A 25,141-nucleotide genomic window follows, 5' to 3' on the forward strand; every position below is an offset into this window, starting at 1 on the left:
GTCTACTGCTTCCTCATTTTCTTCTTCTACAGATGCCTTCTTTTTGGGCAGTTGGAAGACAAGAAATCCTTAGCCTAATTATAGTAATAAAACAAGAACCTCTTAACTAATCTTAGTTTAGCAGAAATATAACAGATGTTTGGAAACTGCAACTTTGAAGCTGAGATCTCAAAAAGAAATCTATTCCTTTTTGACTGAATCCTTTTGTTAGCTTAAGTAATTTCTTTAAAAAATGTTACCCGTAGTTTTTTAAACTTAAACTATGATACTCTCCAAATCAGTGATAATTCCTAAAGAAACAATGACCCTCCTAATGGAAAGTATGGAACCGGCAACAGGAGTATTTGAAGTTAACTTACAGAGATTGTAAAAAAGATTAGAAATATGAATACAGTTGAAATCCGTAAGGTATTGCAGTTCTCCTGGAACTTTATTGGTTAGTTCATTTTTTATGTTAATGATAAGAAATATGATAGGGTTATTGAACCTGATCCTGAAAAATCATTGAGATGCTCAAGTTTTCAAAAAAAAAAGTTCTTTATTGAGTACTTTTGTTACTGATTTAATGTTCACGACTTGTGAGTGTGATTTTTTTTTTTTTTTACTTTACAACAAAAATCCTTCTAAGATTTATCTACAGAATCAACACAACTTTCTCAATTAGTCATCCTAAGTGAAATAACATCTAATTTAGAATCAAATGAATCACCTTTTGTTTTCAGAGATTGACTGGCAGCAAATATAGCCTTAGGGAAAAAACCCCAGTAGGTAATATATTTAGAAGAAAAATATTTTTCAGCTGATTGTATGACTTATGAATGTGTAGGAAGCTATGATGTGAGCACAAGGTTCCTCATCATGTTTTTCAGCTCCTTTTATCATCACGGACTAATAGGTATGTACAGAATTTTTCTTTTGCACCTCCAACCCATATGCCTTTACTTAAGTGAGATAGAAAAAAAGGAGGAGGTGAAAGTGACCCCTTTTAAACCAAAAATTTGGGTATAAACGAGCCTGGGGTGAGAGAATTAAGAAAAGCATTATAAAAATGTCAGTTTTTCTAATGCCAAATTGTCAAAAAAATCATGAGTAAGGTCTCCCCTAAAGTCATGGTATTTAAAAAAAAAAAGTTGTGATTCTTTTTATTTGCCTTCTCCTTTCTGAGCCTTCAGTGTATACTTGGGGCAGGTTTTCAAACTTTACTCCTCAGACATGAGGGCTAGAAACTTACTTTTTTAACAACAAAGCTGAGATTCCCACATAATCACTTGTCTCCTGGAGTTGGAGCTTCAAGAAAAAACATCAAACAGTGTCAGACTTGTGAAAAATGAGTGAGAGTTGGTAACAATGAAATGCCTCCAATGGGGCTTGGGGCATCACAAGAAATTAGCCAGCAGTACATAGAGGAATAGTAAATTAAGTATATCAAATAGGGATAGTTGAAAATATTCCATCTAAACTGTGTTTTTATAGAAAATTAAGTTTTCAATTTAAACAAAATTTTTCACTAAAAGTATATGCTCTCCATGGAACGTTTTGATTTTAGTATCAAACTAGCTAATGCTCAAAAACTGAAGTTTTCAATTTATGTCCAAAATATGTTGATTCAGATATGCTGCCTCCTGGGAGTTGTAGTCCCCTCCCAAGTAGGGAGAATTTGATGCCTCATGAGAAATGTAGTCTGGTCAGGGATCTAGCACTGAGAGGAGAATGGGAGCATGAGACACCAGAATTGCGTCTCCTATGAGGCACAGTCATGGATTTTGGAATTGTAATATTTCAATTTTTGACTGAAAAGTCAAACATTTTCCTATCAGCTCTAATATTTACATTCAGTGTATTTAGCTGTGCAGTACTGAACTAAGCCTTTGTCATCTAAAATATTGAAGAAAAGGCACTGTGGTATCACAGATTTAAAGACGAAACTGAGTCCAGAGTTTCCAGCACAGGAGATATTTTTACATGTTCCGTTTGATTTCTTTAATATACAGTAAAGAAGTAAATTAGCCCAGTGACTTTTTCATTGTAGAACATTGTTACCTTAATGGATCTTCGTTTTAGTGCTATGAGTCTGATACCAGCTGAGAAGATAAAGGATTGTCTGTCTGTCTGTATCGAAAGAAGGACAGGAAACACTTCATATGGATTTAATCAGGCCGCAACTTTATTATTAGATGTCTCGGATCACCTGGCAGATAAAAGTGTACAGTGCAGGCAAATCCATGTTATAATAATATAAAATATATGGAGATATACCTATCTCATAGAACTGGAAGGGACCCCGAAAGGTCATTGAGTCAGCTGAGCTATCCCATTCAAATAACTACCTGGGGCTTCCACCAGCCCCCTTTAATTTTCTGTCCAGGTCACCCAGCCAACCCAAGGCTGGGACCTTACTATCCCCCCAAACCTCTCCCATTGGAGGGTTAAGGTGGGCTATAAAAAGGGGGTGGGAGGTTGGTTCCCTGCCATACCAATCATAGGAGCCCCAACCTCTCCTTTAACCAGCACCTCATTTTTAAGGCCACTGGATGCTTTCCCTATAGACTGCCTGCACTGGACATGTGCCCCACACTTACAAAATGAGTTGCAACATCATAGCCTATCACCCTTCCTACTCACCATAATAAGCCCTCCCTGAAATCTGCTGTGGGCATAAGCTTTTGGTGTCCCCCCAACCTGAAGCAAATACTCATCAGCAACTACACACCACACAACAGAAACACTAACCCAGGAACCAATCCCTGCAACAAACCCCATTGCCAACTCTGTCTGCATATCTATTCAAGGGACACCATCATAGGACCTACCACATCAGCCACACCATCAGGGGCTCATTCATCTGCACATCTACCAATGTGATATGTGCCAGCAATTCTCCTCTTCATGTACTTTGGCCAAACCGGACAGTCTCTATGCAAAAGAATAAATGGACACAAATCAGACATCAAGAATTGTAACATTCAAAAAACAGTAGGAGAGCAGTTCAGTCTCCCTGGACACTCAATAACAGACTTAAGAGTGGCCCTTCTTCAACAAAAAAACTTCTAAAACAGACTTCAGTGAGAAATTGCAGAGCTGGAATTAATTTGCAAACCTGACACCATCAAATTAGGCCTGAATAAAGACACGGAGTGGCTGGGTCACTACAAAAAGTAATTTTCCCTCTGTTGATATTCACCCCTTCTTGTCAACTGTTGGGAGTGGTCCACATCCACCCTGATTGAATTGGCCTCGTTAGCACTGACTCCCCATTTGGTAAGGCAACTCCCATCTTTTCATGTGCTGTATATTTATACCTGCCTACTGTATTTTTCACTCCGTGCATCTGATGAAGTGGGTTTTAGCTCACGGAAGCTTAAGCCCAAATAAACGTGTTAGTCTCTAAGGTGCCACAAGGACTCCTTGTTGTTTTTGCTAATACAGACTAACACGGTTACCCCTCTGAAACCTGTATAGGAAACAGTACTGAAAAATGTTTAAGGGTCTGACCTTGCAAACAATTAGACTTATGAGTAGTCCCATCAACGTGACTATTCATGTGAGTAAAATTACACATTGCCAAAAATGCAGGCTCAGTACAACAATTCAACCATTCTCCTCCTCCCATCCAAAACTCTTTATATTTAGATTTTAAAAGATTTTTTCTTAAATTCCTATTTATGTAAAACACTTGCTAACTGAAGCTGAGGTGGGAAGTTTTATAAATGTTCTGTTGAGGGTTGAGCTTTGTTGTGGGCTGTCAGTGAGCAGAGCTGCTAAATTAAGTTGATTTGTTTTTGTAATATATATCAAAATCACTTAAAATGCTAGATAGGCAGCTTTTGATGTATATTTTTATAAATCAAACAATAGTTTGTTTTTGTTTTACAATGCCTAAAATCTAGGCCTAATTTTACCTGAGATCCTACTTTTATGTGAAATATACTGAATTTCTCTAAACAGACTAGTCAATAGGTAAATTAGACATGGAAATATATGGTTTAGTATACCTTAAAAACATGCTTTTGACACTTTGCATGTACTGAATATGTTGAGAGAAGATTATATTTAAGATCAGTTAAAAATGGGAAGAAGTACTCCTAGTGAAACAGAAAAAAGTTTAACTGAATTTAGCATAGTGAGGAGGTTTCCCAATCACATGATGTTGTAATAGTAGTGAAATGCAGGACAGAATATAGTGTGAAATTATATAGATTACTCAGTAAATTTGCTTAATACTATTATTTTTGGAGCAGAGAGATAATAGAAAAATGGTCCAAATTTCTTGTGCAATACTCATTCATATATACATAGATAGACAGATACACACACACACACACACAGATAGATAGATACACACACATACACACACACACACACACACACACACACACACACTCTATGATTATCTGGACATTACAGTAAATTTCATTTCAGAACCATTCCAGTATGATGATAGGACTCCTTAAAAAACGGCAAACACAAAAGGGAAAAGGCACTGAATAAAGTGAAATTCAAAACTGCCTAAAACAAAGCTAAAAAGAAGAGTGGGAAGGTTTATAGACTGAAGTAGTAAACCAGAAAAAATGATTTTGTGCTAGTTTGATGTACAATAAAACAAAATAACACTAGCACATTGTGTGAAAAATGAACAGGGTAATGGTACCTCTGTGTAGTGGTGCTGGAAGTTGTCTTCATTTAAACACAGAGTTTGTCTTACCTTGATGGAGAACTTTGCCACTGCAAAGTTGATAGAGTGGACTCTAACTGAAATTTCTTTGTGAAGCAAAAGTCTCTTTTGGATATGCTTTCTATTTTAACCTCATTTATTGTTGCACCTTGATTATTTTATAGAGTGTTTCACACTATTTTGTCAAAAGCTCTATTATTCAGCTGAGTAAAATGTATTTTTGCCAAAGAAAAGCGGCAATATCTTTGCTAACAGTAGAACCTTATGTTTTTATCATTTGGCTTGGGAAAGAATGATTCCAATGGCTTTTGCTCTGTAGATCTCTATTGTGGTGACAGCTGCAGAATGATAGTCCAGACACAAAAACTGTGTTAGGGGAGTGGAGGAATGGAATAGATAAATACACAGATCTTTTACTTCTTTACATTATGTATTAAAACTTGTAACCAGAATTTATAAACTGTTCCAGCTAGGATGAAAAATGTGAGAATTTGGTAGGTTAGGCCAACATTGTTAGCTTAGCCCTTACATAGCAGTCAAAAACACCAATCAGTCTGTGAGGAAGGGAAACCAGGACCCAAAAGCAAGAAACCAAAAGACTTGAATGCAACATGTATTCATTCCTTCTAATTTCCTGTCTCCCCCCTCCTTCCCCCATATCTTTTAAACCACATTTCATAGTAATGTCCGCTGTTAAGTGGCCATAGTAATTTAACTGGTAGTCTAAATGGTTATCTAGATCCTTGCAGTGTTGTGAGGTTTTTTTGTTATTATTTATTTTATTTTATTTAGTTTGAAGATTTTTGGTTGGGTGTTTGTGTATGTGATGGAGCAGGGAGTGGGGAGTATTGACCTGGGAATGTTGCGTGGCAGTTGTATTGAGACAGTCTGCATTGGTGATGGGATATCAGGGTGAGGATACCTGAGCATGTAACCTGAGCCCAGGAGGGGGGTTGGGGCCAGGTGACACCTTTTGCCTGGGAAACTGGACAAAGACTGGGGGCAGTGGCTGGAGGAGACTGCTGGAAGGGTTTTAGTTTGGAGCTGGCTGGAAAACAGAGGAAACCCCAAAGCTGAGGGATGAGCTCCCTACCCCCCTGAGGACTTGATTGAGGGATCCTGGCAGGGCCGCCCAGAGGATTCAGGGGGCCTGGGGCAAAGCAATTTCAGGGGCCCCTTCCATAAAAAAAAGTTGCAATACTATAGAATACTATATTCTTGGGGGGGCCCTGCGGGGCCTGGGGCAAATTGCCCCACTTGCCCGCCCCTCCTTCCCCCCCGGGCAGCCCTGGGTCCTGGTTGTACCTACAAACTCTGTTTGGGACTGTGTTCCTGTCGTCTAATAAATCTTCCATTTTACTGGCTGACTGAGACTCACTTTGAATCGCAGGAATTGGGGGTGCAGGGCCCTGACTCCCCCACACTCTGTGACAGTGTACCAGTGGCCCCAGAGAGGATTCAGGTTGTCCCATCACGGTTTACATGCTCAGGCCCCAATTTGGTGACAGCAATCTGGAAAATAATCCCTACTACTGGTGTAGTTATCTTCTTAAATCAACTAATTTTAGCAGCACCATTGTGAAGCACATTATTGTCTCCATTGTACAGAGTATTGAGAGTACTGAGAAACAATGATTAAATGGCCAGCTGAAGGCCTCACATAAAATCAGTAGTAGAGTCAGGATTGGAAGTGAGAATTTTCTTGTTCTCAGCCTACTGATTTAATTCTAAAATTCTCATGGCTCTTTACCTTTTAATATAAAGTTACTCCATATGACTTTGAGTGCATGCTTTTGCAAGTGTACATGTAGAGTGTTTCACTGATGTATCATTTGAGTACAGTACAACACTTGTTATGTTTAACCTGCCACAAGTGGTCCTTTTCTCCTAGGCAAAAATGTTATATTATAGATACACACAGAAAAAGAGAGAGAGAGAGAGATGGTTCATATTTCTATAATACAAATCAATATAACATGCATTAAGCAAACATTTCAAAAAGAAAATAAATTTAAATGTATCCTATTTGTATTTCAACAGCTCACGGCCAGGAAGACCCCCCAAGCGCTCTCTGGGAGTTGCAATACAAGAAAATGCACGTCTTCTGCCCCATGGAGTCCCAGGCCTGTTATCACCAGGACTTATCTCCCCAACAGGTAATAAAATCCATCAGATGTTCAGCCTGGTCTCTTCATACTGCACAGCAGTTGAAATAAACTAATATTGATCCAAATGCCATGTCCTTCAGGGCTTTTCAAGCTTTACCAGAGGTTACATTATTGGATTTTTTGAGTATTCATGAAAACTGTGTTTTGTTGCTGCAGTGACTAAAATCTAATGGATTTGTAGTTTAGTTCTTTATTAATTGTAATTTCCTTACAGGAAATTCCATTAAATACATTATTTTATTATGAAAAAAACCCTCAGAGAAAATTAGCCATTGTCTTAAAGTGTAGGTTTATTCCTTTCTGGTGCATGTGTCTTTTAGTTCTCATGGGATATAAACAGGGTGGCTAATATGTATGCTATAAAATGATTAGTGTAGGTTAGGAAGACATAAAACTGGTCACACTAACTATGGAAGACGTGGTTCTCAAAAGGATGAATAAAACCAAATGCAGATGGTCATGATGTTCTGTATTCGTACTTTTAATTTAGTGTCACAGTGTAACTGTTGACTATAAATACACCTAAAATAGTCCATCATTAACAGTGTTTTGCTGCTATTCAGTAACTTAAGGCAATGTAAGTTAAAAGCAAAGAGAATTTAAACTTCAGTGAAGCTTCTTGTTACCATTGCCACCAACTGATGGTGTAATGTGCATATGTTTATTTGATAATAAGGTCAACAATCCACAACTTAATTAACATACAGTAAAATGTTCTACTTAAATATTCAACAGGTCTAGCAATCATAAGGGAGTGCCTAGAGCATGGTAACTTAGGCCTTGATCCTGCAACTTCTCGCACATGGGTGGACTGCTCCACTGTCCCATTGAGCTCAGTGGGGCATGGACACAGCGGTCCACCCACATACAAGAAGTTCCAGGATCAGGGCCTTAAATCTCCCTATGTCCCATTGTGCAGTAAGTGAGAAATTAATGAAGAATTTCAGTTCTCTTGACCACCTGGGTCGATAAAGCACCATCATGGAAGCAGGAGTGATCCTTCTTAAGCAATATTAATATTAATAATTGCTTCAAACGTACTCAAAGTTTGAAAGCATTTTGCTGTATTCAACCCCCACCCCAGTTCAGTTCGTCCCCGTTTATTATGTAATAATAATAATAATAATAATGTGTCATTAATAATTCACTACTGTAGTGAAGTTCTGAAGACTGATTTTCATAAACACATTTTTTATTAGAATTTTTAAAACAGTATCTAGTGTTCCCAGACCAAGGGTTTTCATATAGTCTGTGTTTTATTTGTTCTCCACTGGTGATAAGAGGCAATCAGTGTTGATAAATTGTTGGCAAAAGTACACAGCGTAGCCCATTGCTTGACAGCGTGTTTGCAAATAGGGCCTAAAGCTATGCAAAAGGCATATTGGATTAAAGTGGTAATGTTTTAGGACCCCAGGATGCATTGTGTGCATAGTAAAATAGTATTCAAGTGGCTCAGTGTGGTCCTGTGTTGGGGTTGATCATAATTTTTGTCCTGAGGGCCACATCTGGGTATGGAAATTGTATGGTGGGCCATGAATGCTCACGAAATTGGGGGTTGGGGTGGGGCAGGGGGTGAGGGCTCTGGATGGGGGTGTGGGTTCTGAGGTGGGGCCAGGAAATTACAAGTTCAGGGTGCAGGAGTGGGCTCCGGGCTGGGGTAGGGGGTTGGGATACAGGAGGACGTGAGGGCTCCGGCTGGAGGTGTGGGCTTTGGGGTGGGGCCAGGAATGAGGGGTATGAGGTGTAGGAGGGGTCTGTGGGCTGGAGCAGAGGGGTTTGTAGCACTGGGGTGTGGGAGGGGGTACAGGCTCTGGGCTGGGGGTGCAAGTTCCAGGCTGGGGCCAGAATGAGGGGCTCAGGGTGCGGGAGGGGGCTCTGGGCTGGGGAGCGGGGGGAAAGGGCTCCAGCTGGTGGTGGGGCTGGGGATGAGGGATTTGGGGTGCAGAAGGGTGCTCTGGGCTGGGATCGAGAGGCTCACAGGGTGGAAGGGGGATCAGAGCTGGGGAAGAGGGTTGGGCTGTGAGAGAGGGTCAGTGGTGCAGGCTTGCGGCAGTACTTACTTCAAGCAGCTCCCGGAAACAGCGGCATGTCCCCCCTCCGCCTCCTATGCATAAGGGCAGCCAGGGGGTTCTGTGTGCTGTCCCATCCGCAGGCACCGCCCCTGCAGCTTCCATTGTCCATAGTTCCCAGCCAATGGGAGCTGTGAAGCCAGCACTTGGGGCAGGAGAAGCGTGCAGAACCCACTGGCTGCCCCTATGTGTAGGTGCCAGAGTGGGGACATGCCACTGCTTCCGGGAGCCATGTGGAGCCACGGCATGTGCAGAGCAGGGCATGCCCCCGACCCTGCTCGACAGCGGGCGCTCAAGGGCCGGATTAAAAGGTCTCACGACCTGTAGTTTGCCCACCCCTGTCCTATATGCTACTGTGCCCACAGAAAGTAGCAAAACATGCTTTAAAATTAAAAATCGGAAAAATCAAATAAAAAAGTTAAGCTTCAAACTACTAGACTGTCCTTTGGAAAAAGCTGAAGATGTTTAACCAAATACCAAAGTAAATTTTTAAAACTATTTTTGCTGACATATTGCTCAGAATGAAGAGGGATTGTGAGGGCTGATAAAAGTCCTTCGGAGACTCAAAATGAGAATCTGTATTGTCACAGCACTCCCCACATTCTTTGCACTACAGGAAAGTGCTCTGAAACCAGACAATGGTACAGGAGGGCTCCAAGGGAAAGTTGGATCCATGAGAGTTTCTCCTTTAGCTAACGGAAGCTGAAACAGTGCAGCTGGATATTACTGAAGCTTTATTTACTTGAAGCAGCTGCATCTTATTTTCCACTCCCCCCCCCAAAAAAAAAACTTTCTGTCAAAGAAGGAAGAGATGGCAGTCTTTGAGGAAGGAAAGAAAGGTGCTACAAGAGCCCTTTCCACACTTGCTGAGGATCTCAGGTATGGACCTGGAATGGCTTCAGGACTCTGACAATTGCCTCCCCCCCCCCCCGCTTTTTTTTTTTTTAGCTAAACTAAAAACTTAAACAATTCATTTTACTGCTTCTCAAAGGAGGTGGGATGATTATAGGACTAGGGTGATGTGTAGTAAAGTTGAACCAGGGAGTGATCACAGAGGTATTAACCCATTGTCTCCTGGTTACAGGTCAATTTGGGTACTCATGTTCTCATACTTACCATTATTTGTTGTTTAGTTTGGGCTATCCTTTCTGTAAGTAGTGATAGTATCCTACAGGAGTCCCCCCCCAAAAAAACAATGTCAGCTTTCTGCCACATGGGAAGTAGAAGCACTTTCTCCTGTTTGCTGGGCCAGCTAGCTGCACTTAACAGGCATCAGGAGGAGTGGAGAACAGCCCAGCCTGTGAGAGTGACTGGGGAGAGAGTGCAGCAATTTGGCATAGCCTTGGGTAGGGTTACCATATCTAGTAAATAAAAAAAGAGGACCCTCCACGGGCCCTGGCCCCGCCCATTTCCCCACCCCTAGCCCCGCCCTAACTCCGCCCGTTTCCCACCTAACTCCGCCCCCTCCTCCCTCCCACTCCCAGCCACGTGGAAAGGGCTGCCCGAGCGCTACCGGCTTCACGGTTTGCCGGGCAGCCCCCAGACCCTGCGCCCCGGCCGGCGCTTCCCCAGCGCAGCTGGAGCCCGGGAGGGGAAGCGCCCAGCCGGGGGCGCAGGGGCTGGAGGCTGCCCGGCAAACCGTGAAGCCGGTAGCCCTTGGGCTTTGGGCAGCACCTATGCCTCCGGACCCTGCGCCCCCAGCCGGGCTCCGGCGGCGCAGGGTCCGGAGGCACGGGGGCTGCCCGAAGCCGGTAGCGCTCAGGCAGCCCGGCTCTTAAACAGAGCTGAAGAGTCGGGGAGGAGCAGAGCCACCGCGGCCGGAGGCTCTGCTCCTCCCCTGACTCTTCGGCTCTGTTTAAGAGCCGAGCTGCCCCAGCGCTACCGGCTTTGGGCAGCCCCCTTGCCTCCAGACCCTGCGCCACCGGAGCCCGGGAGGGGAAGTGCCCAGCCGGCGGCTGGGGTCCGGAGGCAAGGGGGCTGCCTGAAGCCCATAGCGCTCGGGCAGCTCGGCTCTTAAACAGAGCCGAAGAGTCAGGGGAGGAGCAGAGCCGCCATTTTCCCGGACATGTTCGGCTTTTTGGCAATTCCCTCCGGACGGGCGTTTGACTGCCGAAAAGCCGGACATGTCCGGGAAAAAGAGGACGTATGGTAACCCTAGCCTTGGGAGAACCCACTCCTTCCATTGACTGGGAAATGGTGTGGGGAGGATTTTTTCCTTACATCTCGGAGCTTCTTCAGTCTTCTCTGTCTCTATTCATGCAATGCAGTTTTCCTCTCTAGGTCTCCTTTTCTGGGCCTCCTCAGGCCTACATCTCCACTGAACTCTCTCCCCTTAAAGAACCCAGCCTCTGATCTTGTCACATCTTGGTGGAGCAAGCACATAAAGATGGTTATGTAAATCTGCCTTCATGCTTCAAATGGGAAATTTCAAACTCATTATGTTTGCGTAGCTTTGAAATTTTCTACAGTCAGTTTCTCTCTCCAACATGTCATCGAGTTGGTAACTGCTCACTCAAACTCAAGCATGGCAAAAACTGAATTCCTCATCAACAATGACATGATTCATACCTTCCTTTTGTTCACGTTAGTCCCATCCCTCTTTTAGTGATCTATCAATTCACAGCAGTTCACCTTCAGCCATTCTGCTGGGTGCATGAATGGGTCCCAAGGAGCTGCTTCTATGAGTCGGGGAGTAAACTGATCAGTCTGGAGAGTCACAGTCAGCAACTTTCTCAAGACTTGAGTCAGCCATCTCATTTCGCCTCTTGTCATACATGCTGCTATTTTCATCACCCATTTGGCTTGTAGCAGCTCAGGTACACATCATCGTTTTCATGCAATAAACAAGCAGTTAAATTAGGCATACTGTACTTCCCAGCTTTGACTTTTTAGCTGCAAGTGCTTGGGTAGAAAACTCAATACCTTGTTTAACTTCTTGTTGATTTATTAAAAGTTTAACTGTAAATAGAATAGTTTCATTTTATAAATATATTAGTAGATAATGAATACCAACTAGCACCTTGGAGTATTAAATCAATAAAGTAGGTGCTATCGGAATACTGTAAGTTTAAGTGTTGCCTTGCTTCCAATTACTATATTAAACTGTAGCTTCTTATTGTTTCTGTAGGCATAGGAAAAAATATCGAGAATAATTTGTTTCTGGTCTTTCCAGCAATTTAATTTAGGTTCTATATGTTAGAGAACTAAATGTGAGGTTTGCCAACACAATCAGTGCCCATCTGCCTTTTATTAATCACAGTTTCTCTCCCCATTTCCAACCATACGTGGTCCCAAAGCTGCATCCAAGCTGCAGTTGAGCAGCCGTCTTTGGCCTAGCAGAAAAGCTGCAAGACTTGCTGTGAAGGCCTGCAGAGCTGAGGGGTGAGGAGGAATGAGAGCATGCTTATTGAGAGATGCAGCCAAGACAGAGTAGGGCCTGTTGCCAAAAGAAAGGGCTCTGCTTCATGGAGGTCAACAGCAATGTGTGGCATTGGCTCAAATGTTTGAAATTCAGATAAACTTAGAAAATTCTGGTGTTTATTCAAACTAGAAAAATATACAAGCCACCAAATCTTTAGAAGCTCCTCTGTTCTTATTGTGAAGCTGAGCAGATTGGATTCTTAGAGGAAGTAGCTTGTAAGCACACCCTCCTGGTCAATTTACAGTACCTGTTGACTCATTTCACCACCTAAAGAGCTGGATATAGGGCTACCATGTCTGATGGTTGCTGTCAAAAAAATGAGACGTGTGAATCCTCTGTGTCCCATTTAAACTGGCCTTGGAGCAAAGGAAGCAAATGATTATATGGATTCGTGAACTGTCCCCATCAACATAGTAGACTGAACATTTTGGTATGTTTACATCTCACTTCTGCAGATCACTTATGTTGTTTCCCAATATCCCTTTTTGGTAATCATGGATGTTCTTTTTTAAGCTCTCTTTCTAATAGGAAGCATATGGACAACTTTGTCATTATTGGCATTACCTGGTTTGACCGAGTTATTATTATCTTAAAAAAAATCAAAGACATGCACACTGCTTCAAGATGACTGCCACACTTCTCTGCCTATGGGGAATGCTAACAGTTATAAACTATTCTTGGTGACAGTTCTGTAGTGAATTACTTTGATATATATGGCTAATAAATTAATATGATTCAGTTAATGAGAAATGCAAGTGTTGCCAAACTCCACTAGTCTAGCTTTTAATGTTGCTCCACATTTGCAGTTCTAGCTTCCCCCTGTGGTGAGAGGATCACTGCTACCTACGCACTGTCATTGTGATAAATGGCATATCCCACAGTGCCCTGCATTCCATCTGGTGTGTCCCCAAAATGATGAGAAATATTTTATACCAATGACATGCTTACAAGCTAAACCTTAAATAATTGTACAAAGAACTATTTTTTCAAATAATAAAAAATCATATACTTCTTTAGCAACTCTTCATTTTTACTACCATAGCTAATGATTGTTGCCCTGAGACAGGAAAACACATGTAAATAACGTAGGAAAGTGAGCTACTGTACTATACAACTGACAGATAAGTTACACTGTCACTATTTTATTTAATTGTGAAATAATTGGTGTTGGATGCACATGGGATCATTAAAACATCTATTTAATTTGATTTTAAAATCAAATTCCATATATACAGAATTCTTAAATACCCCAGTATTTGATGCCAAAATCACAGATCAAAATGCTGATTCCTACAGCTTTCTGTGAAGGGTAAATATTCTGAAATGAATGGGAGTGTTGAGTGTATGAAGAATGCTGGATGAGACCAGTTTCTTTTAACTAGTCATTAATCCTTAAAGTGCAACTCCTTACAAGAGCAGTGATATCTTGAAAAAACATACCCAGTAACCCAGAGCCTCCCTTTCTATTTTGTTTTATCCACCTTTAAGGGCCACATTTTCAGTGTCCACCTCTGTTTTACAGGGACATTTTTAGGAGAGTCATATTGCATCTATAAATAAGAGTCTGAGCTTCAGCCTCCCCGAAAATATATTTTTGATAACTTAATTAAACATGGTCTCAGCTACTAATTATGATCAGAGAGGTGTGAAACTTGATAGCTTCATTTCACAGGGCTTTGTGCAAAGCTGTTTTTGGTTTTGATGCTCCTGGGTTTATCTGTCCTTTGAGATCTCAAAATGAAGCTCAGCCAAAATAGCCAATTTTGCTCAGGTTTGAGGTGAGAACAGGCAGAAAAACTGGGTGCACTTAATATTCAGTCCACATCTGGTCTCAACTTGGCCAGATTACTAATGTCAGTGAACTGTTTGGGAAACTTGGCCCCTGTTTCAAGATGGTAACAAAATTCTTAATCAGGGAAGTTTCATCTGTTTGGGTGGTTTGTTATTAAAATTTCTTACAGTTCTTTTTATTATGCTACGGCTAGGTGCTTTGTAGAGTAGCTGTAGTCTGGGTGGGTCAAAAATTTAGGGAAAGGCTCAAAAGTTTCCTCACATGCATAAGTAGATACATTAATAACAAGTCAAGTTTTTTAATAATTCATAATCTTTATTTTTCTTCATGGTTTTCCGAACCTCGTTTAGCAGATTGATAATAAATTTGTTTCCTGTTAATGGCTTTGTCCTTCTCCATTTAGCAGATATTGATTCTCTCCCCCAGGCTCATGCTTTGCTTCTTATGGGGAAACTAGTGTGGCTTGGCAATGTTTCTTTTCTACATAACTCATTACTCAGAATTATCATGAATAGAGGTAAGGTTAACAATGATGTCTGTAGAGCTCTGAAAGAAGGCTTGTTAATTTGAGCTCCCTCTGTTGTTTGGATGGTTCCTTCAGCAGCAACAAAATAATATTGTGACTGAAGAGTGGCTGTTGGGTTTTATTTTTCTTGGCAACAGTAAGTTGAACAAAAATACTTGGATTCTGAAAGAGAGTCTAGAATCTCCATCCAATAAATGTAGCTTTAAAGCACAGTACATATTCTGGCATTTAAATGGCTTGACAGTGTTCCTTTAAGAATCTCAAACCGTTTTGTGGGTGTTAGCTTAAATCTTAGTTCTAGGAGTTATACTAGCTTTGATTAAATGTCTGAATTAATTGAAATTAAGTTGGCATTGAGGCATTTTCCGTTGACATTAATAAGGATCAGCTTATTGACTCAGCTGGTTTTGAGGCTCATCAAAATGCACTCTAGTATGATAATCCTCTTGTAGTCAAATCGAGCAACTTCAGATTCTGGAGATGCTACCTTTTGCCAAGATCATGCCTAATCCTGATACTCCATTGTTTGGCAATAGGGCAGTATGTGTGCTAAAACGGTACTTTGAAAATGATGGGGTATAATATTACAGAAAAGGAGCATAAATCCTTTGTCACCCCACTAGGGTCTGCACTCTGGGATAAATTTATTCATTTGGTTTTAGTGGTGTTTCGCAAAGGACACATAGGCCCATTGTCTCTTGAGTCATTTTAATTCTCATTTTCGGTGGTTTGACTAGTAATTGTCTGTAATAAAGTGGAAACCAAAATTTAATTTAATAGAGTCCATTTAAATAAACACAATTGTAAACTTTTCATTGCAGGGTTGACAGTTACTGTTACCATATCCCACAGAGATAATGGAGTTGCAGGAAAACATTGATCTATGGAGCAAAAGAATATAGTCAACTATCTATTTGCAGTGTCTTAATCCAACCTATTTGCTCAAATAATATGCTTTTTAATGTCAGCTCCATATCTAAATTAGATTTGAGTTGTGAGATTTCTCATAGGAAAGTCTTCTAAGGCTCTATTTTGGTGTAACAATACTGTTGCAAATTGTCCAGAAAATTCATATAGGGAACAAAACAAAGCTCAGCAAATGGTACCATAAACACACACCATATTTAAATGCAGGAGTTTTCTTAATGGTATTTCATCCTCTGTAATTAATTCCTCTTGATGGAATATAGTAGCTGCATAACGTTATTAATTTAGTACCAGGAGAGCTCTGTAGTCTGTAGTAAAGTTAAGTATGCAACTAGTCCTGCGGACTTGAATGGGACTACTCATGCACTTAAAGTTAAGCATATGCTTAAGTACTTTGATAGTTGATGACCTAGGTTCTTTTCAGAGGAATAGAAAACAACTCTTGTAGTGAAAAGTCTAAGTGCTAATGTCTACGGTGGAAATTGCTTGACTGATAGCCATACTCCCTTTACATTGTACTACCAGTAAAAGTAATGGCCATACTTATTTGCTTTTGACACAAATAAAGTAAGCAGTCACTTACTTTAAAAATTACAGAATCCAAATTAGATAAATATTTGCTTTATGTTGTAATGTTTAGTATTATGTTTTCTATAATTTGCTGCTGCGCTGACAGGCTGTGAATAAGATGTGGGACTACCCTCCATAAAAATACAATAAATTAACTTAAAACTACTCTGCTAGAAAAATAATAGTCTATATGTTTAGGAATTCTGTGGGGGTGCTTTCTTGGCATCCAAGAATATTTGGTCTTGCTGAAGCTTAACTCCCAGTATCAATATTATGTGTTATCTTCTCATTTTAACCTGAAGTATATCCATGGGATTAGAGTTGGCAAATGTTGTGCGAGAAGAACTTAATTTTCTGACAGTATTTTTGACAGCCTATGGATACCAACAGTCATTTGCCCTCACCCTTAACTGTGAAAAGATTTGATAATGTTTTGCAAAGAGTGGTTATTAATGGAAATATGTGATTTTTTTTTATTCAGAGTTGTGAGTTACATAAATTAGTTTTCCAGAAAGCATTTTTCCCTACATTTTTTCGAGAAATTATATTTGCTGATCTTATCACATCATTTACTAATGCATCAAGTCAGAGATTCTTAAAATTTGGGTAAACAATGGTTAAGTGAAAATGGCTTTTATTCAGTGTATCGTTGTAGCAAATTTTGTATATATATTTTTTTACACATCTGTCTGTGACACATCTATTTCCTAGTCCTTCTCTCTGGTCGCACTTTATTAGTTGGTCTGTTTTGGACTGTTAGTGCCTAACTGTATGTCTAGTGTATGTATCTGCTTGCCAATTAAATGCCACTCTGCTGTACTGCAATCTTATTTCAATTTGGAGTATTAGTTGTAGAAAAGTTTGCATCTTGGTACACAAGGCTCAGAAAAGCTTACTTCAGTACTATACAGTATAAATAATCATGAAACCACACTGCTAATGGATTTGTTTTGGGTCCAAATTGTGAGAGCTAAAGGCGTGAACTGCAGGCTCTTCATTTATGAAAAAATAAAAGAGAAATACCAAATGAAAGTAAAAAATAATTAAAATACACCAGAGCTTGAGAGACGAGCACTAAAAGTGATTTTGTTGTAACTTGCAAGCAGAGCTTTTAACAATAATACTTTGCGCTTAAAAAGAAGCTAGACAAAAAAACTCCCACGGAAGTTCATTTTCCACAAAGACCTTCATTTCACATGTCACAAGTATACAAATTGTGAAGGAGGGACTTTGTCCAGATTTCCTTAAATGTGCATCTCACAACTTTTAATGTCTCATTTATGCTTGTTTATTACTTCAGAATTTTAGGATTGGCATTTGTGTTGGAATTGTCAATAAAGTTGCATGTTTGATGAAAGGGTGGGAATGGTTGGATTCAGATACAGGAATTGCTGCTGCAGGTAACCAGAGAGAGAGTCAGTCCAGCAAAATTCACAGTTGTGAGCCAGACTGTGCTATGAAGTCACAGCTCTGTGTACGGAGTAAGACAGAGCTGCATTGGAGCTCCTGGGGAGTGTGCTCACACTGTGCCTGTCCCTTAGAAGAGCAGCATGTTGAGGAAGACCAGCTTTGCTGAACGAAGCAGAAAAGCATGGCCCTACTTTCTCCCTCCTCCTTTTGGAGAAACTGCATGTGCAGAATCAGTATCCTTGAGCAGATCTTATGCTGTAGGAAATGCATGGGCTGCAGTCGTCACCCCCCTGCATGGAAGTTTGCAAGCGGTATGTGGGGGAGCACATTCTGTGTGCCCTCCTTCCAACCCCTCCCATTTCACTGAGCACCTGGGCAGATGCTCTATTTACATAAGAATGGCCATACTAGGTCAGACCAAAGGTCCATCTAATCCAGTATCCTGTCTTCCAACAGTGGCCAATGCTAAGTGCTCCAGAGGGAATGAATAGAACAGGTAATCATCCACCCCGTCTTCCATTCCCAGCTTCTGGCAAACAGAGGCTAGGGACAACATCCCTTTCCATCCTGGCTAATAGCCAACGATGGACCTATCCTCCGTGAACTTATCTAGTTCTTTTTTGAACCCTGTTATAGTCTTGGCCTTCACAACATTCTCTGGCAAGGGGTTCCACAGGTTGACTGTGTGTTGTGTGAAAAAATTCTTCCTTTTGTTTGTTTTAAATCTGCTGCCTATTAATTTCATTTGGTAACTCCTAGTTCTTGTGTTATGAGAAGTAAATAGCAGTTCCTTATTTACTTTATCCATCTAGACTCATGCATTTAGGACAAAAACCTGATACCTTCATAGAGACTCTAATATTTTTGCTTCCTGTTATGCTTACTACAAATTTGAATTCCATTTTTGATCTAAATTAACTGAAATGTGTTGGGGTGTCTGATGAGTCATCTTAAATAACTTGATGAGGCATATTAAGTTCGGAGTGGAAATGTGTCCATACTGCAAAATCACTTCTCCTTATTAATTGGAGTTCCAAGATGAGAGGCTAGTGTCTGAATGGGAATAGATACTAAACTACCCTTTCACTCTTGGAGATGGTCCTCTCCAGTTAAGACTGAGGCATGTTTGTGGGGTTATATAGGACAGCTTGCACTATTGCCGTCATGTTGTACCTGTTCTAAGACTAACTGCAGAACTTCAGTCTCATAGGCTATCAGGCTCGACTCTTTAGCCAGCACTGATTTCATCCCAAAAATATTTCGCAAAGAAAAAAAATTCCCCAAAGTACAAGCCTCATTTAACGATGGGCAGAATATTTAAACCTTGACTCCAAAAAGGAAAGTACAGTATATAATACATGCTTAAAATGTAAATGATAGGCATATTTAGTAGCAAAACAAAGCCTTTATTAAAATATAGTGATCTACAAAGGTTTTTAATATAATCAAATGAATTACAGTAATGCAAGTCTGAGAAATGATCTGGAAAAGGTAGAGTACACTCCCATAAAAGCAAGCTATGATAACCTTTCTGTAATTCTTTAACATGTTGAAAGAGTATTTCTACACTGACTTATTAAATTAGGCAAGGTCACCTTTTCATTTTATTAACAGATTAGGTTTGCTAGATCGTGGACTTTGATTCTGAAAATGTGGATGAATCATGCAGTAACATATGTCAAGAAGAAAATAGGCTGAAACAATGCTAAATCAATTTTATACAGCTTAAACTTTTTGTTTTTACCATTAGTTGCTTGTAAATTATGGTAAATTGCTTAATTACTGACACTGTAATTTGTCTGTTGATTAGATATGCTTTTCAAATAATAAAAACCATACTTAATATTTTTATAAAGGAAGGAAAGCTTTTCAGATGTAATGAGAAATCCTCTGCATTTGAAATACAGTATCATAGAATCATAGAAGAGTAGGGTTGGAAAAGAACTCAGGAGGTCATTTAGTCCAACCCCCTGCTCAGAGCAGGACTTACTGCAACTAAATCATCGTGCCAGGGCTTTGTCAAGCTGGGCCTTAAAAACCTCTAAGGATGGAGATTCCACTACCTTCTTAGTTAACCCATTCCAGTGCTTCACCACCCTCCTAGTGAAATAGTTTTTCCTAATATCCAATCTAAACATCCCCTACTGCAACCTGAGACCATTGCTTCTTGTTCTGTCATCTGCCACCACTGAGAACATCCTAGCTCCATACTCTTTGGAATCCCCCTTCAGATACGTGAAGGCTGCTATCAAATCCCCCCTCACTCTTCTCTTCTGTAGGCTAAATAAGCCCAGTTCCCACAGCCTCTCCTCGTATGTCATGTGCCCCAACCCCCTAATCATTTCTGTTGCCCTCCGCTGGACTCTCTCCAATTTGTCCACATCCTTTAGGTAGTGGGAGCCCCAAAACTGGATGCAGTACTCCAGATGTGGCTTCACCAGTGCTGAATAGAGGGGAATAATCACTTCCTTCGATCTGCTGGCAATGCTCCTACTAATGCAGCCCAACATGCCATTAGCTTTCTTGGCAACAAGGGCACACTGTTGACTCATATCCAGCTTCTTGTCCACTGTAATTCCCAGGTCTTTTTCTGCTGAACTGCCGTTTAGCCAGTCGGTCCCCAGCCTGTAGCAGTGCATGGGATTCTTCCGTCCTAAGTGCAGGACTCTGCACTTGTGCTTGTTGAACCTCATCAGATTACTTTTGGCCCAATCCTCCAATTTGTCTAGGTCACTCTGGACCCAGTTCCTACCCGCCAGTTTATCTACCTCTCCCCCCAGCTTAGTGTCATCTGCGAATTTGCTGAGGGTGCAATCCCTCCCATCATCCAGATCATTAATGAAGATGTTGAACAAAACCAACCCCAGGACAGACCCTTGGGGCACTCTGCTTGATACCAGCTGCCAACTAGACATCAAGCCATTGATCGCTACCTGTTGAGCCCGACAACCTAGCCAGCTTTCTATCTCCCTTATAGTCCATTAATTCAATCCATACTTTTTTAACTTTCTGGCAAAAATACTGTGGGAGACCATATGGAAAGCTTTTCTAAAGTCAAGGTATATCATGTCCACCGCTTTCCCCATATCCACAGAGCTAGTTATCTCATCATAGAAGGCAATCAGGTTGGCCAGGCATGACTTGCCTTTGGTGAATCCATGTTGACTGTTCCTGATCACCTTCCTCTCCTCCAAGTACTTCCAAATGGATTCCTTGAGGACCTACTCCATGATTTTTCCAGGGACTCAGGTGAGGCTGACTGGTCTGTAGTTCCCTGGATTCTCCTCCTTCCCTTTTAAAAAGCTGGCACTATATTTGCCTTTTTCCAATCATCCGGGACTTCCCCTGATTGCCACGAATTTTCAAAGATAATGGCCATTGGCTCTGCAATCACATCAGCCAGCTCCCTCAGCATTGCATCCGGCCCCATGGACCTGTGCATGTCCAGTTTTTCTAAATAGTCCTTAACCCTGTTCTTTCACCACTGAGGACTACTCACCTCCTCCCCATATTGTGCCTCCCGGTGAAGCAGTCTGGGAAATGACCTTGTCTGTGAAGAGTGAGGCAAAAAAGCATTGAGTACTTCAGCTTTTTCCACATCATCTGTCACTAGGTTGCCTCCCCCATTTAGTAAGGGTCCCACACTTTTCCTGACCACCTTCTTGTTGCTAACATACCTGTAGAAATCCTTCTTGTTACCCTTCACATCCCTTGCCAGCTGCAACTCCAATTGTGCTTTGGCCTTCCTGATTACACGCCTGCATGCTCAAGCAATATTTTTATACTCCTCCCTAGTCATCTGTCCAAGTTTCCACTTCTTTTAAGCTTCCTTTTTATGTTTAAGCTCACCAAAGATTTCTCTGTTAAGCCAAGCCGGTTGCCTACCATATTTGCTATTCTTTCTGCACATCGGGATGGTTTGTTCCTGTGCCCTCAATAAGGCTTCTTTAAAATACAGCCAGCTCTCCTGAACTCCTTTCTCCCTCATAGTAGGGGATCCTGTCCATCAGTTCCCTGAGGGAGTCAAAGTCTGGTTTTCTGAAGTCCAGGGTCCGTATTCTGCTGCTCTCCTTTCTTCCTTTTGTCAGGATCCTGAAGTCAATCATCTCATGGTCACTGCTGCCTGGGTTGCCAACCACTGCTACTTCCCCTACCAATTCTTCCCTGTTTTTGAGCAGCAGATGAAGAGGAGCACGGCCCCTGGTTGGTTCCTCCAGCACTTGCACCAGGAAGTTGTCCCCAACGCTCTCCAGAAACTTCCTCGATTGTCTGTGCACTGCTATATTGCTCTCCCAGCAGATGTCAGGCTGATTGAAGTCCTCCATGAGAACCAGGGCCTGTGATCTGGAAACTTCTGTTAGTTGTCTGAAGAAAGCCTCGTCTAAGTCATCCTCCTGGTCTGGTGGTCTATTGCAGACCCCCACCACGACATCACCCTTGTTGCTCTCGCCTCTAAACTTAACCCAAAGATTCTCAACAGGCTTTTCTCCAGTTTCATACTGGAGCTCTGAGCAATCATACTGCTCTCTTACATACACTGCAACTCCTCCACCTTTTCTCCCCCGCCTGTCCTTCCTGAACAATTTATACCTATCCATGACAGTGCTCCAGTCATGTGAGTATACAATCAGAGCTTTGAAAGGAGAGCTACAAACAGTAGTCAATTTTGTTGAAGTTCTATGGCTTGTGCTATACTGGAGCTCCGAACAGATGATCATAGTGGTCCCATCTGGCTTTAGAATCTGAGTCTCTGAATACTGTCACTGATTCCCAAATGGTGGGTAACTGAAGGAGTAAATCTGAATGGATTATTTTCATATTACGTATATGATCTCAAATGAAAGTACACTAATATACAGAAACAGCTAAATCCCACTGTCATTGACAGCTCAATAGTTCTGCACACATATGCAGAAAACACTCTTCTTGCTACTCACTGCACACATTCCGTGCTCAACAGAGTGCAATTGACTTGGCCCCAGCAATCACAGAGCAGGTGACTTGATTACACTGAAATCAGGCAGAAAATGTCCTCTTCTGGCCACTCAAGTGAATCAGTCAAATTATCGAGTGGCAAAACTAATTCTACGCCTTGGGCCATCAGAGCTGCCACTTCCTATAAGTCAAGCCTTCACTTAGTGTGAAATTGTTTTTATTTTATTCTCTTTTATTTATTATGCTTATTTCAGCTAATCCATTTAGTGAATGTGAATCAGCCTGCATACTAGAGCTATTTCAGATGTGCAACCTTCTCATGCAGTGATGCTGAAATACTTGAAGACTTAGGTCCATTTAAGAAAATTCCAACTCTCTTATGACTTTATATAATTAGAAAGTAATATTTCAGATTTTCAGATGAGACAGAATGAGAAGAAAAGATTAAATATGATTTTAAAATTGACTAAAATTACTTGTGTCTGAGCTTTTTTTAAATAACAGATATAATTCAGAGGGGACACTTAACTTACACTTTTAAGAATTAGAAACATATTTGCCATTAATTGCAGGCCATTAAGTACCAGTTAATTTTAAGGAGTTTAGCAGAACAAATACTCCCTTAGAAAGCTTCTAATATTGTTTTTAATTTTAAATATGCACTAAAATTCTAAGGGGTCTTGTAGAAATGAGACCAAAGATCTACATAATTTACCTATATAGATGGTGCATCCCAGGTATCACACCAGTATATAATTCTGTCCATATGCCAGCCCTACATTTCTTTTGTGCCTCTATGTGCACAGTGTTCTATTGTCCCATACAAAAAGTTTAAGATATGTTGGTGTCTTTCATTCTATTTATTTCATTTCATGTAAAGGTACAGAAACAAGAGATGTGGTCAGGGAGAAATTGAAAGAAACTTCCACTCCTGCTGATTCAGTACACAGAGTCAGAATATGACTTATGCAGATCAGTGGAGAAAGAAGGCAGAAGTCTCAAAGGCAAGCAGAGTCTTAGAAAGGAGTGGGAAGGTTCACACTGTTAACAAGATGGATGCATCTTTGCTGGTTGCATGGGACCAGCTTCTGCTAGCACTAGCGGGCTCTTAACAGAGTCCCTATGTGTGATGTATGGAAAATGCAGTGGATCCATTGGTTAGTTTTTGGTGTTTATACGTGCAAATTTGGCCCTTAAAAACTGTTACGAGAAAATCTTGGATGTGTATTTGAAATATATCAGAATAATGTAGGCTTTATAAAAACCTAGATGACGTTCATTTGGTGTAAATGGCAACTATTTGCCAACTTCAGATTACTGAAAGTTTTTTTGCTGCCAGGCTTGACTATCCCTATGCAAAAATCTATTAAGCATTGTAGACATGTTATCAGGATTTAGGTCAGTCTTCCTGGTCTGGAGCATTGCTTGTAACTAGGAGCCATCATTTGGAGTTACAGATGATTTTTTCTCCTCAGTAGCTTATTATGTGAGGGGGAAATTGCTTGTTATATCTGTCTTTTGCCCAGCAAGGGTGCTGTTTGACGAAAAGTCCCAACGCTGATGAGAATTTGTGTACCCAGACAAACTTTAGTCAAGCATTGTACATAGGAACTAACGCTGAGATTGGCTTCTTTGCCCATCAATAGGGCCCTACCGAATTCATAGTCCATTTTGGTCAATTTCACGGTCATAGGATTTTATAAATTGTAAATTTCATGATTTCAGCTATTTAAATCTGAAATTTCGTGGTGGTGTAATTGTAAGGATTCTGACTAAAAAGGAGTTGTGTGTGGGAGGTCGCAAGGATTTATAGGTGGGGTTGCGGTACTGCTACCCATACTTCTGCACTGCTGCCGGGAGCCCAACTCTGAAGGCAGAGCTGCCGCCAGCAGCAGCGCAGAAGTAAGGATGGCATTGTATGTTATTGCCATACTTACTTCTGTGCTGTTGCCTGCAGAGCTGGGCCCTTAGTCAACAGCTGCCACACTCTGGACACCTAGCTCTGAAGGCAGCAGTGCAGAAGTAAGGGTGGCATGGTATGGTATTGCCACACTTACTTCTGTGCTCCTGCTGGTGGGGGGGGGCTGCCTTTAGAGCTGGGCGCCTGGCCAACAGCTGCCACTCTCCGGCTTCCCAGTTCTGAAGGCAGTGCAGAAGTAAGGGTGGCAATACCGTGACCCCCTCTAAAATAACCATGTGGCCCCCCTGCAACTCCCTTTTGGGTCAGGACCCCCAATTTGAGAAATGCTGGTCTCCCCCCATGAAATCTGTATAGAATAGGATACAAGCACACAAAAGACCAGATTTCATGGGGGCGGGACCAGATTTCATGGACCATGATGCGTTTTTCATGGCTGTGAATTTGGTAGGTTCCTACCCATCAATATAACCATATCACCCCCTTTTTTGAAAATCCTTCCAATTGGTCCCCTTTCTCCATTGAATCACATTCAAGCTTCTTGCCTTGTTTTCAAGGCTTGGCATTACTCTGCCTCTCCTTACTTATCTCTCCTTGTCTCGTTTTGTCTGATCTCCTGTCTTCTCTACTCAGCCAACGATGCTAATCTTAACATCTTGTTTGTCTGCTCCTACAACAGTGCTTTCTTTCATGACACTTTCTATATATCAGATGCTTTCCTTGGATGGTCTTA

At 41.2% G+C, this 25,141-nt stretch overlaps 1 protein-coding gene across 5 annotated transcripts in view; it reads left to right on the forward strand.

Moving 5' to 3' along the window:
• Nucleotides 1-25,141, forward strand: part of DACH2 (dachshund family transcription factor 2) — a 487,625-nt gene that overhangs the window by 256,730 nt on the left and 205,754 nt on the right. For all 5 annotated transcript variants that reach the window (XM_054038771.1, XM_054038772.1, XM_054038776.1 and 2 more), the window contains exon 2: nucleotides 6,713-6,828. In XM_054038771.1, coding sequence (XP_053894746.1) covers nucleotides 6,713-6,828 — 116 coding nt within the window. The remainder of the gene's footprint in view (nucleotides 1-6,712; nucleotides 6,829-25,141) is intronic.

Source organism: Malaclemys terrapin, chromosome 9 (genome assembly GCF_027887155.1).
Source record: "Malaclemys terrapin pileata isolate rMalTer1 chromosome 9, rMalTer1.hap1, whole genome shotgun sequence".
Lineage (NCBI taxonomy): Eukaryota > Metazoa > Chordata > Testudines > Emydidae > Malaclemys > Malaclemys terrapin.